At 39.3% G+C, this 13017-nt stretch overlaps 1 protein-coding gene across 8 annotated transcripts in view; it reads left to right on the plus strand.

The window, feature by feature from the left end:
• Positions 1 to 13017, plus strand: part of CACNA2D3 (calcium voltage-gated channel auxiliary subunit alpha2delta 3) — a 503883-nt gene that overhangs the window by 259140 nt on the left and 231726 nt on the right. For all 8 annotated transcript variants that reach the window (XR_015948236.1, XR_015948235.1, XR_015948238.1 and 5 more), the window contains exons 10-11: positions 727 to 816; positions 3453 to 3566. Coding sequence is in view for 3 of the 8 variants with exons in the window: in XM_088662250.1 (XP_088518376.1) it covers positions 727 to 816; positions 3453 to 3566 (204 nt within the window). In the remaining 5 variants the exon portion in view is untranslated. The remainder of the gene's footprint in view (positions 1 to 726; positions 817 to 3452; positions 3567 to 13017) is intronic.

Genomic DNA, 13017 nt, shown 5'->3' on the forward strand with positions numbered 1-13017 from the left:
CTACTGCAAGTATCTTGAGTTCCATAGGCATGGCTGTATTTGTTTGTTGCATCTGAAACAACAGCATTATGGCACCTTAAAGACTAACAAACGGATTGTGTTAAACCTTTTATGGGCCAGAGCCTGTGCTGTGTTCACAGTACCTCTTGTCTATGCCACCTTTGGTGATGGTTGTATGTATGAAATCTGCTGACTTAGAGCATTGTGTCTCATTTGAGGCAGCTTTGTCTTGTCTAGCCATCTTAAGCAGTATTCCCTTCCTTCCTTGTTCCTCCTTCCTCCTAGTTCTCTGCCTTCCACGGTTGACAAATACTTGATTAACAGTTAATGTAAATATCATTGAATCATATAACCTGGTTAAGAACCAATTGTTCTGTCCCCAGATCACCTATATCGTACACTTTGGACTTAACTTTGAATCATATATCTTATGATTTTTTTTATTTTGTTGTATATTCTTTGGTTCTTTTTCCTTATAAATTGTCACAATAAATATATCTGACAGGCACAGTTTTCTTTAAAAGTTTAAAGCTTCCTTCTTGAAACCAGAGGGGCAAAGACCTGATTTATTTGAGCTTTTTTTCAGAATTCATAAAAAGCACCTGATGCTGTTCCAGAAGCCACATTCATTGATTTTGCCTTTAAGATTTCAAGGGTAGGTGTGATGCAAAAATCTTCACAAATATGTTGATTGAAACACCATTTCTTTTCTTCTCACCTCCCCAGCACTTCAGGGAGCACCTTGACAAACTTTTTGCAAAAGGAATCGGAATGTTGGATATAGCTTTAGTTGAAGCTTTCAACATGCTCAGTGATGTAAGTTACTGCTTTTTGCTAAGTTTTGTCGTTATTGGCCTTTATAAGTTTTGTATTTTGTTTCAGTTGCCACCTGCTTAGGCTGGGGTATTGTTTGGGGTTTTTTTGTTGTTGTTGTGGGAAGTTGTGGCTGTTGGGTTGCTGGGTTTTTTGTATCTTTATTACAGATCTTGTGATTTATGTGGAAACTGTTCAGCTTTGTGCTTTTTTTGTTTTACAGCTACTTTTTTATATTGTAGTTTTGAATTTTTTCATGTTGTAAGCTACCTTGAGCATGGTTTGAACTGTGGAAACACACACACACACACACACACACATACATGTATGTATGTATCTTTCTATGAAAATAAATAAATAATGATCTCCTCCTGCATTCTTACAGATACAGATTAGTATCAAAAGACACTGTGCTATATTTTTACAGTGATAATTTAGGTAATTTTCTTTTTATCCAACAGTATGTGGTATGTAAATCTATTCTTCAGAATTACAGGTTGGCACATTCTCATGCTTAAACGTGTTATTCTTATCAAAATAAAAAAATTCCTTCAGTAGCACCTTAAAGACCAACTAAGTTTATATTTTGGTATGAGCTTTCGTGTGCATGCACACTTCTTCAGATACTTATGTTAGTCTACTGAGTCTTGCTTTTCAGACTGGTTCATAGGCTATAGCAATTAAGCTTGACTAATTTTCACTTATAATTTCTTGTATTTTAGTATAACTTAGCTTGCTAAAGAGCTAGTAGTTGTTGGTACAAATGATTTTGAAAGATGTGGTCGTAACTATGTCCAAACTCTCTCCAACATTTGATAAATTCAACTCCCATAGGTTTCTGCAGGACTACAGAAGTGCTTGTTTCAGCAGTCAGTGTCTGCTATATCATGTGACAACTGCAATTATCTCTTTCGGGGATAAATGTGATCTTTGCCGTGATTATCTTTTTTTAAAAAAAGTCTTAACCAATTAAATAAAATTCTGTGACATTTCAAAGACTGTTAATCACAACCAAGAGCTACAAATGTCAGGATGCATCGAAATTTTCACTGGTAACTGATGAATCACTGAGTTAATTGTAGTTCATTATAAGGCTCTTGTCATTGTTATTATTATGGAAAAGACGTTCATCACTCCTTCTATTCAATAAAAACTAAAAAGAACTTCTAGACACATATGAGGAGATATTACTCATCAAAGCATTTACATTTAATCACCTGCTTTAAAAAGAGAATACGGTAGCTTATTCTGTGGAATATGATAGATTCAGACAGAATAAAGCAATGTTTTAAAATAAATAGATGAAGACAGCCCACCTCTAAGGTATTTTAATACACCATTTCTTTTTTTACATACTGTCCTTGATTTAGTTCAGGAAGAACAACAGGTGCCTTTAGACACGGGAAATGTCACTTTTCAAAAAGGGGGTTCTACTTTTATAAGTCATGGGCCCTGATTGGGCTGGTTTTATCTTGGCACGTTGCCATTGATCGTCACATTTGACCATTACTTAGTGGTTGCCAAGTTATAACCCAGAGGTAATCCCAGAAGTGAAAGAGAATGCAGGTGCCATTTCCCCCACCCTCTCCTCCAATCACCCCATTTTCAGCAAGGCAGACTTAGTGTTTCCCATCATAGTACCGGTAGGTGGAATCCAAGGCTCAGTAACAGCACTGAGGGAGGAGTCTTCTGCTTGGTTGTTAAAGAAACAAACACAGCCTCCTGTTACTTACTGGCATCTATGCCATTACCCAATTACCGTGTTGCTGCATTTGCTGCACAGTCATTGATATAATCTCTTTCTAGATGGGGTGGTCTGGGCACTACGAGAACTAATAAAACTGCCTTCCTTACGAAGGGAGGTTGGTTGAACTGGAAAAAGATTTGACTTGCAGTTCAGATCCTGGCTCAAAGACTGTGTATCTACATTGATATAAGACTGCTAGATTAATTCATGCCCCAGTTTCTAATAAAAGCATGCAGAATTACAGATAATGTAATTAATTTGTGCAAGGGAAACATTATGGTGGAACCTTGGTTTCTGTACTTCATTGGTGGCTAAACAATTGGTGGGATCAGGATGGGACAGCAAAGTTACAGGGTGCCTGAGAAGATGAGGGAGTCTTATCTGCTTTGAAAAAATCTATAGATTTAGTTTGGGATTCGGATTGGGTGTAGGTGTCAGTCCATGGGGAAGTAGCAGGTAGGAGTCCAAGATGATAAATACCCTAAATAGAAAAAAGAGTCATGAGTAAAATGGGAGTTGTATTTTTCCCTCACCATTGTGATTGTCAATCCCATTTACCTTAACATTAAAACACACACACACACACACACACACACACACACACACACACACACACACCATGCCAAAATTGTGGCATATTTCCTGCAAATTTCTTTGATTTAGGAAGGTGTGCATTTATAGCTCTGATGTAGTACTAAATTCCATAGGGGTTTCACCAGCAGCTTGCTTTTTTTTGAGGGAATGAGCAGGAAAGTGACGGCTATAGCACTGGGTGCTTTTCAGTAAAGCATATGCACACTGGAATTATGAGCATGGCTTTCTTACAGCAAATACTCATTTGCCTAGCTAGGTATGCCAGACCTCAATGAATATTTGTTTGCTTGTTTCCCAGTTCAATCATACAGGACAAGGGAGTATTTGCAGTCAAGCCATAATGCTGATTACGGATGGTGCTGTGGACACTTATGATGCCATATTTGAAAAGTACAATTGGCCAGATAGGAAGGTAAGTCCATTATATATTGTATCTGTGAAACAATATCTCTGATGATGACAAGCTCTCAAATACAGGTGTTCTCTACTAGTGGGACCTTGACCAGCAGAATTGTGCTCTAAGGCAGATATTTGTTAACTGAAAAGCAGAGCAACTAATACCAGGTAAGCTTTGATCTGGATCAAAAATGACCAGGAGTATGTTTTTGTGCTTGCAGGCTTCCCAAGAGCAATTGGTTGGTCATTGTGGGAACAGAATGCTGGACTATATGGGCCTTTGGCTCTTCTTATCTTATTATATGTGTGTTTGTTGCATTTTAAAAACCCAACCAAACTTAGAATGGACAGCCTTATTTTCTTTTCAGGGGTCATTTCCCGTGTAAAATGCATCTTCTCCTAGCTGTTGCTTTTTTAAAAATGGTGTTGAGAAACATATTGCATATTTATGGAAGGATGCACGGGACAGGAGAGAGAGTGTGGCTTTGAGATTTGGGGAGAACTTTAAAAAAAAATGTGCTTGACATTTCATTTGGTAGAGCTATGTCCTGGTTGCCTTTATGGACCACCCTTCCACTGACTTTAATTGGGGAGTAGGAGAAATGGAGAGTGGAAACAATGCAACAATTTGTAATATTAGAATTCAACAATGGCAACTCATCGTCTGTAGTTGCATTTCAAAGGCTCACTTACCATTCCATGCTAATAACTTGGGAGCACTTCAGCCTCAGGGACCCCTAATTTTGCACATGCTGAACATACTTATAAATCTGCTGCTGGGTTTGCATGACTATTTTACTTTTTTTTAAAGGAATTGTTTTACCATTTGTGGGACAGCTCAGTGACAGCATAAAATACTGAATCGGGGTGCATTTAGTAATCTGCTTTTGAGCATTCCCATTTACTTTACTAGACTTTGGGGTAAAATGGCATAGAAATTGTGACACAGCTAGAGTATAATTTCACAGCTTTTAAACAACAGTGAAATTATACTCTAGTCGTGTGTATCTCTGATTTTTCAGAAAGCCAGCTAGACCTAGTAAAGTTGAAATTAGGGTGTGAGTATCTGCTAATTGTCTGGGATTGACTCGGGAATTAATTTTTTCTGATGATTTAATAGAAAATCACCCTCGCCATTCACGAAATTAAAAAATGCAAAATGAGCTGCTGTGAAAAGAATTATAATGGTTAGTAATTGCGTTTATGCTGCATGATCAGGCAGGATGTGCTTTGTCAGTAGTTGCCTTTTTAAAACTTTTTTTTGAGATAATAATAATTCCATTTATGAATTGCTTCCTATAACACATCTTGAAATGATTTAACAACAAAAACATACATAAAGCAATTTCATATATAAAACCAGCTTCAAATCAGATACAGACTAGGAGAAGAATAACTTAAAAGGCTTATTTATAAAGGAAGGTATTCAGTAGGTGGTAAAAGGCAAAGAGACACGCTGCCTGTCTGGTATGTAAAGGGATGGAGTTCTGAAGGCTTGATAAGTGCTGCCAGGCTAAAGGCCCAATTCCTGCATCATATAGATGGAGCTCTTGCTGAGATGGTATCTGCAAGAGGCTCTCTCCTGTGAAGTACAGGGCTTGTTTGGTTAAATAAGGGATAGGACCATCTCATAGGTATCCTGGTCTCAAGGGCTTTGTACACAAGTACCAGCACATTGAACCTAAATGAGATACACTTCCAAATCCTGTGGAGAAAAGGACTTCCACCCAAGGTCTGATTATGTTTTTGAACATATCTATTCAAGAGTATTGCTGTGTTGGTATGAGGTATGAGGTAGGCAAGGCAATATCTTGAATGCATGAGTTTGAGTCAGAAACAACAGTACATGTTTTGAGTTTCGCAGTTTAAAGTTGGCTGGGCTAGTGGAAATTAGAAATCTAAGGTCATTCCTGTTGGAAGTTGATGGTTTAGGACTGCAGAATGTGAGCTGGCTGATGTGCTGTCCTGGAATCTAGTTGGACTTTCTGGCCGTAGCTGTGAAAGAGCACACTTTTGTGTGCCCTGAAGCCTGTGAAAATTGGGACCAACATTCACGTAATTGAATTGAAACTTGTTGAGGCTCCCTGCCATGCGCACAGTATGTATTTGTGGCCCACGGTGAATCCAGGCTAGATTTGTAATCTCAAAAAAAGGGTTCAGCACTGGTGGTCTGAATTTCTCTGGGCTTTGTGCATGCATTTTGGGCTTTTGCTTCCCTTTTGTCCTTTCCACATGCAAGCAGGAAGATGTCTGAAAGGAAGCAATCTTTGATACACAATCTTAGATACAAAATAACCAGGGCCAAGGTTTGCATACAAAGGTGCCCTGAATCATTCATATCTCATTCAAGCCATTAAAAATGGTAAATATTCCTATACAACGGTACACTGAATTATACCACACATTGACCATTACATGGGTGGAAACAAAACCTCAGAGTGGCTGGGGGAACCCGGCCAGATGGGCGGGGTATAAATAATAAATTATTGTTGTTGTTGTTATTATTATTATTATTATTATTAAGTATTTTTATTGATTTTATCAGTTTTTATTGATTTAAGGGGAGCAGCTGCCCTTCCCTGCCCCCCTTAGCCACGTCCAAGAACCATTATGAACAGAGTAAAAAAAAAAAACATATGCAAAGGTACCCCAAATTTTATCTCACGCAAAACCATTAAAAACAGTAAAATTTCACATGCAAAGGCATCCTGAATTGTACCCACTTGCCCCTAATAATTGTATACCACATGATAACTTAGTTCAAAGTAGATGTGGTAGATGAAATATGAAAGTATTATTTGTTTCTTAGGGGTTTCTTCCCCTGATATTGTGTGATGTTAATAGTATAAATACACCTTATTTGCATGGTATGGCAGCAGTAGCATCTTCATACATATGAAGGACAGTGTAGATAATAAAAACTGACACATTTCTGCACTTGACACTGATGCTGTTGGCAGCTATTCATTTTGTCATTGAATCCTTTATAAAAGATGTGAAGGGAAGGAGCCTTATTGGCTAGTCTCTGCTGGAGTACACGATGCACATGTCACAATCACTTTATGGCTCAAACTATACAGTCTATTTATACAGTTGCCACTGCTGCTTCCTAAACTATAGCTCTGGCACCAATCGGGGAACCAGTCACCAACGCCTAGGAAGTGGATGCTGCGCCTAGGTATGACTCATGTGAAGGCAGTCATGAGGCTAATCCTGGCCTCCTGCGTGTTAAGTGTAACTTCTGCAGCATGGAGCAGGGTTTTTTTTTAAAAAAACTTTTTTAGGGTCTCACTGCAACTCAGAAGTCTGACCTTTCATGGTTTTAAGTTTCATGGATAACCCGCACAAGTAGAAACCAAGATGTTTAGTTTTATAAAATAAAGACTCATGAGTAAAGCACCATACAAGTCCGAGCTGAGGTAACTATAAAATGCCACATTTCAGTGAACAAACTGTAACCCTGCGTTATACAAGAGTACCTGTAGAGAGCTTCTAAAAAGTAAAAAGGGTAGCATATGGTTCTCCTCCTCACTTTCCGCAAGGGTAAAATAATGCTTAAGAACATTAACATCAATTTGGCAAAATTGATAGCTGGACCACAACATAACTGCAGTGACCATTTATCTGTTTCCTCTAGACTGCCATCTACAAGGAGATTAAAACATTCCCTAGAATGTTAAGCAACCCTGTGTAGCTTAGCAATATACTGATGCTACCCACACGGAACATTAGGAGCGGCAAATCGCTAATGTCCTGGTGTTATTAAATTGATTTTCTTTTCTTAAGAAAGGGTCAGAATATTTCAAAGGTCAGTGTGTACTGTGTGTTGAATCATGAGGTGTCTCATGAACTAAAGGAAGGATTCAGACACCACCTAGGGCATTGTGACCTGAAACAGGACGATTATCTGCCCTTTGAGGGCTTTATTGCTGTTACAATTTTGTAGTGAAACGGAATATAGTTTTCCAAATTGGGGATGTGAGGGGGAAATTAGATCCCTGGGTAAAGTGCATATTTGGCATGTAGAACTTCCAACTTCCTTTCCTGCATCTCTAATTAATGGATCAAGTAGGAGAATGGTGGATATGATCCTGATACGTCTGCTGCTTCTCAAAGTGTGGCAAAGTTGTTATTGTCTTGTTTTTTTAAAAATAATAATAATACTGACATAACATAAATGTCTGCTATGATGAGCCCTCATCCCAATACAAACCATTTCTCCAAATCACAAAGATCTTTGGTGGGAATTTCTATCATACATACTCTGAATGCACTGGGCATCAAAAGCACGAAATCTCAAGCACAGACTACACTTCTTCCACTGTGGGAAGCTGCTAAAAGCCTTCCCAGCCTGTTGTGTGAGGCCATACATACACAATAATGTTCTGGATTTTTTCCTGGTTTGTGGACCCTTTTAGAGAATAATTTTCATGTTATGTACATGTGTATACTATGGGCATCCTCTGGGTATTTTTGAAAAAATAATAATCTGGGTGGGTGGACCCATTTTGGCTTCAGTGTGGTCAGCATGGAGCCATCTGAGTTCAGCAGAGGAGGAGGAGGAGGAGGAGGAGGAGGAGGAGGAGGAGGAGGAGGAGGAGGAGGAGGAGAAGCCTGGTGGGTGATGGGGAATCATCAGACATTAACAAGTACAAATAGAGGATCAGAATTCTGAGTAATCTTCATTATGACCCCTAATAATTGGGACTGATGTTAACACTATTTGACTGTTAGCTATGAGAAGGATGGGTGTTTATTAAATTAGTTATTAACATTAGTAGACTTAATTGTTTGTTTCCCATGCCCACCAGTAAACAAGTCCTACAGCATATACAGTTCTGTGCAAAGGTTTTAAATACTGGAGTTATTTTCAGCACTATGACATAACCATCTCTACAGCTCTTACTTTAATTGGTTGTATAAAAAGTTGAGGTGACTTATACATCAGGGTAAATACATTCTGTTTTTATGGGAAGACATTGGAGCACCGACTTCCGTTAAGCTTTAATCTAAATAGCTGAGGTTTCCCTTAAGAGCAATCAAAGAAACTTGCCTGGTTTATAACATGGAAGATGAGTTGAATTTATGGCTGGATGCTCCACAGTGTCTTTGTTTCGTGGTGTTTCTTCCTTGGGGATTCATATCTTGAAAATACACCTCAGAATCATGAATCACTTGGGACTCATTAATGGAGAACATATCTCACTGCACTGTAATTCTTCATTGTCTAATTCACCATCTGTTGTGTGACATGCTCCTAAAAATTAGAAGCAATCATGAGTACCTCAATAATAGTAGAAATGTGAAGTTGTTCTGTGTTATGATTTCATAAAACAGGCCGACTTCACAACTGAACTAACAAAAGATTTTTAATTTTTAATTTATTTTTATTTTAAATAGCTCTTCTGCTGAAGATTAGTTATTTTATACATTTTTATCTTGCTTTTTTTGTTAATTACCTGCCTACATTCTATTTCTAGAACGAAAAAGCATTAGAAGGTACCTTAGAGGCCATCTAGTCGCAAACACACACACACACACACACACACACACACAGCTTAAAACAGAGTCTATTGTACAGCCATGGTACCCCTGACATATGACTGTCCAGTATCTGCTTAAATATATACAGTGAAGGAGAACGCCTCCCGCCCCCACCTCCCAAGGCTGCCTATAACAAGGTCAGGGAGCTCTTCGGAAATTTCTACTAAAGCGATGTCCAAATTTGATTTCTTGCAATTTCCACCTACTGGCTCTAGTCCTACCCTTTGGATCAGCAGAGAGCAACCCAAAGATTTGGCATCTGTTTCCCTTGCCAGTGGTGGACTTTGGGCTCTCAAATTTCAGCAGGGCCCCATGGGGGGCCCCATGGGTGGAGAACAGGCATAAGAGAAGCTCTCCAGACATTTAACCAGTTTTTCATCAATGAAAACAAGTTGTCTTTTCCATGTGAGTCTATTTTGTTTGAATCAGAACTACAGTCTTGCCCTGATACAGCAGAGAAGGTTTGGTATGCCCAGCAAGGGCTATGGAATTATCCAGTCCAAGGACCAGCTGAAAAAACAACCCCACATTGAGAAATGGGAACCATATGATCTGTCACAGAGATCGCTACTTTTATATAATAGTGGGAAGGAACTTTTGGATATCCAGCAGGCATAGCTTATTGTCCTTCTGAGTTCTCAGAAGTTGCCTTCACCAGTCTTTGAATGCATTTTGATTCTTGCAACTTTCTGTAAGGAGCTGGACACCAGGGGCAGGAACATGGTCTGATGGAGGTTTGGTGGAGGAAGTATTCAGGGTTTGGCTGGGGATCCAAGTAATACTGTTTCCAGGAACATGATCATGAACATTAAATGGCATCCGGGAACTTTAGTCAACTCTTTTTTTAAAAAATGGTGAATTTAAACACATAAAAATGTGAGCAACCAATCAAGTGATGGATTACGTGTTAAACTTCCTTGCCCAGGAAAAGCTCTGTGTTATCTTTTGTGCCCACCTTAACTGAAAAAGAAATGTTCTTTTTCCCTTCTCTTTTTTTTGGAAAGCAAACGCCTGTGTTTAATTACTTTAAAACCCACTATTGTGCGGAACCAGATATATTTTTAAATATGCTTGCTAATTTCATTTCATAAGAAAAGCATACTGTGGAACAAAAAGAAAGCGATGAAGTCTATTCATTTTTTTTAATTCTTCTGTGAGAACTATCTGCAAAAAGAGAAGCAGTTAATCATTTCTTTAAGTAAATGTGCACGCAAGCTAAATTGTACCAGCTGAAACATCTGTGACAGAAACAAGTGGATTACTATAAACATTTCCCGGAGATTTGAATGATTTTGCTTTGATCAAGTTCACACCCCTATTTTTATGTTCACTTCCCATGAAAATTCATATCTGTGTCTGAGGAAGAGAAGAGAATATGATCATGTGTTTTAATTTAGATTGCATACAAAACTTATGCACATGAAAGGGCTGGGCCATGCCTGCACAAGCAGTCTTATTTCTAGTTCTGCCAAGATGCTTGCTTGTGGCCCACAGACGTGGCAACGTTACTTACGGGGGCACTGCTCCTGATGCCACTATAGTGATGAGCTATCCATGACAGCACAACAGCTTCACATGCCATAGAAACCTTGAGTGACTATTCTGATTTATCTGTAATTGGTACCCCTAAGGCACAGTAGCAAAGCAGCAAGACTATGTGGCATCAAAAAGATAAGGCAGTGAGCAGTAGACATGGCACACAAGATAGCAAGGTTGACCGGCAGTTGAAGCTCTATAGATAGGTCCTGTTGAGCAACTTACTCCATAGCAGGATGGAGATTAACTGAGACATTGTGAGCCTTTTCCTCCAGTCTACTCCGCAGCACTTGATACCATTGACCAAGGTATGCTTCTGGAGAAGTTTGGGGAGCTGGTGCTTGGAGACATGGTACTACTTGTTCTGCTCCTACCTCCAGAGCTATTTCTAGAAAGCTACTGTTCAGCACCAGGGGAGCTGTCCTGTGGTTTCCCACAGACTTCCATCTTGTCCCCCATGCTTCATCTATATGAAGCCTCTGAGAGCTGCCATCAGGAGATTTGGAGTGAGGTGTCATTAATAGGCCGTTATTAACACTCAGCTCTACCTCTCTGTTCCATCTGAATGGGGAGAGGCAGTTGAGGTGCTAGACCAGTGTTTGGAGATGGTGATGGGCTGGATGTGGGCCTATAAACTGAAGATGAATCCTTAAAAGGCAGAGGTGTTATGTGTTCTAAATTCTTAAGTCTGGAAGGAGGAAGACAGCTTTTCCTTGAATGAGCAGGTTGGTAGCTTGGCAGTACATTGCTGCTGGAAGTTCAAGTGGCCTTGATGACTAGAAATGACCAGTTCCAGCTGTTCACCAGCTACAGCCCCTTTTGGACAGAGATAACTTGGCCATGGTTCTTCATAGTCTGGTAATTTCCAGAGTGGATTGTTGCAATTCACTCTACTTGGAGTTGCCCTTTAAGATGACTCAGAAACAACTGCAGCAGCCAGATTACTGGCTGAGGTTCCATTCAGAACTCATATAACACATTTTATTACAGCTGCAATGCTTATGCTGTTGAGAAAAAGCTGCTACTGCCCTCCTGTCTCTGATTCTGTTGCTCCACCAGTATGTGACTCTGCATGTGCTCAATTAATGTACGATTTTGAAGTTCTAAGTATATGGAAGAGTTTATTGTTTTTCTCCTGTGCCTTGAACCCAGCAGCTAGGCATTGATTTTTTTAAAAAAAAAATATTTTAATAAAATAAACAAGAACCACCACCCTCTCTTAAATACTTTGGAGTACGGTCTGAAAACTTTTTTTCAGTCTAAGTGCTATATTTTCTTGTAGGCAGCATTCCAAGGGCCACATAACAGTGTGCAGGGCCAGATACAAAGTTTGAGGTGACTCTTACCTTTGTAAGGCTCAGTTCCAGAGATGCTGAAGTCCAAACAAGCAAGAGGCATTTATCACAGTTAAAGGGCCATACTGTTGTACTATCTCTCTCTCTCTCTCTCTCTCTCTCTCTCTCTCTCTCTCTCTCTCTCTCTCTCTCTCTCTCTCTCTCTCTCTCTCAGAAGTCTTCCACCTCTAACTGGCAACAATTATAGGCAACCCTGAATCTTATTCTTGTGGGAAGTCTTTCACATAAACTCTCTTCACATGATTACTGCAGTTTCCACTAGTGCATTAGGAAGTGTGAAACTTTAGTCAACACGGATAACATCTGAAAGACTGCCTACTCCCCTATGAACCTGCTCATTCATTAAGTAAGATTTTTCCCTGAGGCCCTTTCCCAAGTGCCCCTTCCATAATAAAGGTTTGGTGGCTCAACTTTAAAACTCTATCCCTGGAGAGGTTTGCCTTGCACCTACCTTGACTACCTTCAGATGCAAAGTTAAAAACCTTGCTTTATGTGCAGCAATTTTGAATTGAATCTAAACAAATTTATTCCATGAGTAGAATGACCTCCACTTGAACAGTGGAGCTTTGCTTCCCTCTCCTCCTCCTGTTCCCTTCCCCTCAAAACTACTCCAAATACTTGGGGGAAACCCAAGAACAAATTGGGGGAGATGCGGGAAGGGAAGTTCTGTTGCACAAGTGGAAGTTGTTCCACTAGCCTTGTGACTTCACTTGGTACAACTCTCTGTTGTATTATTGCTGCTTGTTTTATTGGACCTAGTTTTCTTGCTTTGAATGCTTCTGCTGTTGTTTTCTTTGGCTTTTTTGTGGTTGTGCATTGTTTGTTTCAGTGCTATTCCATTGTTATATTCATATTATTGTATTGTGAATTGAAACCTGGTGCATAATATTTTTTTTTTAAAAAAATAGACATACCATTTCCCCTTAACAGTTAGCCAGCACTGAGAACTGTGAGGACATAAGAGGTGAATTCACCTTTATATGAACTGTGATGTTCACAGGCTGCTGTTTACTCTCATTATTGTCATTTATG

The sequence above is a fragment of the Zootoca vivipara genome, chromosome 2, assembly GCF_965207765.1.
Source record: "Zootoca vivipara chromosome 2, rZooViv2.hap1.1, whole genome shotgun sequence".
Lineage (NCBI taxonomy): Eukaryota > Metazoa > Chordata > Lepidosauria > Squamata > Lacertidae > Zootoca > Zootoca vivipara.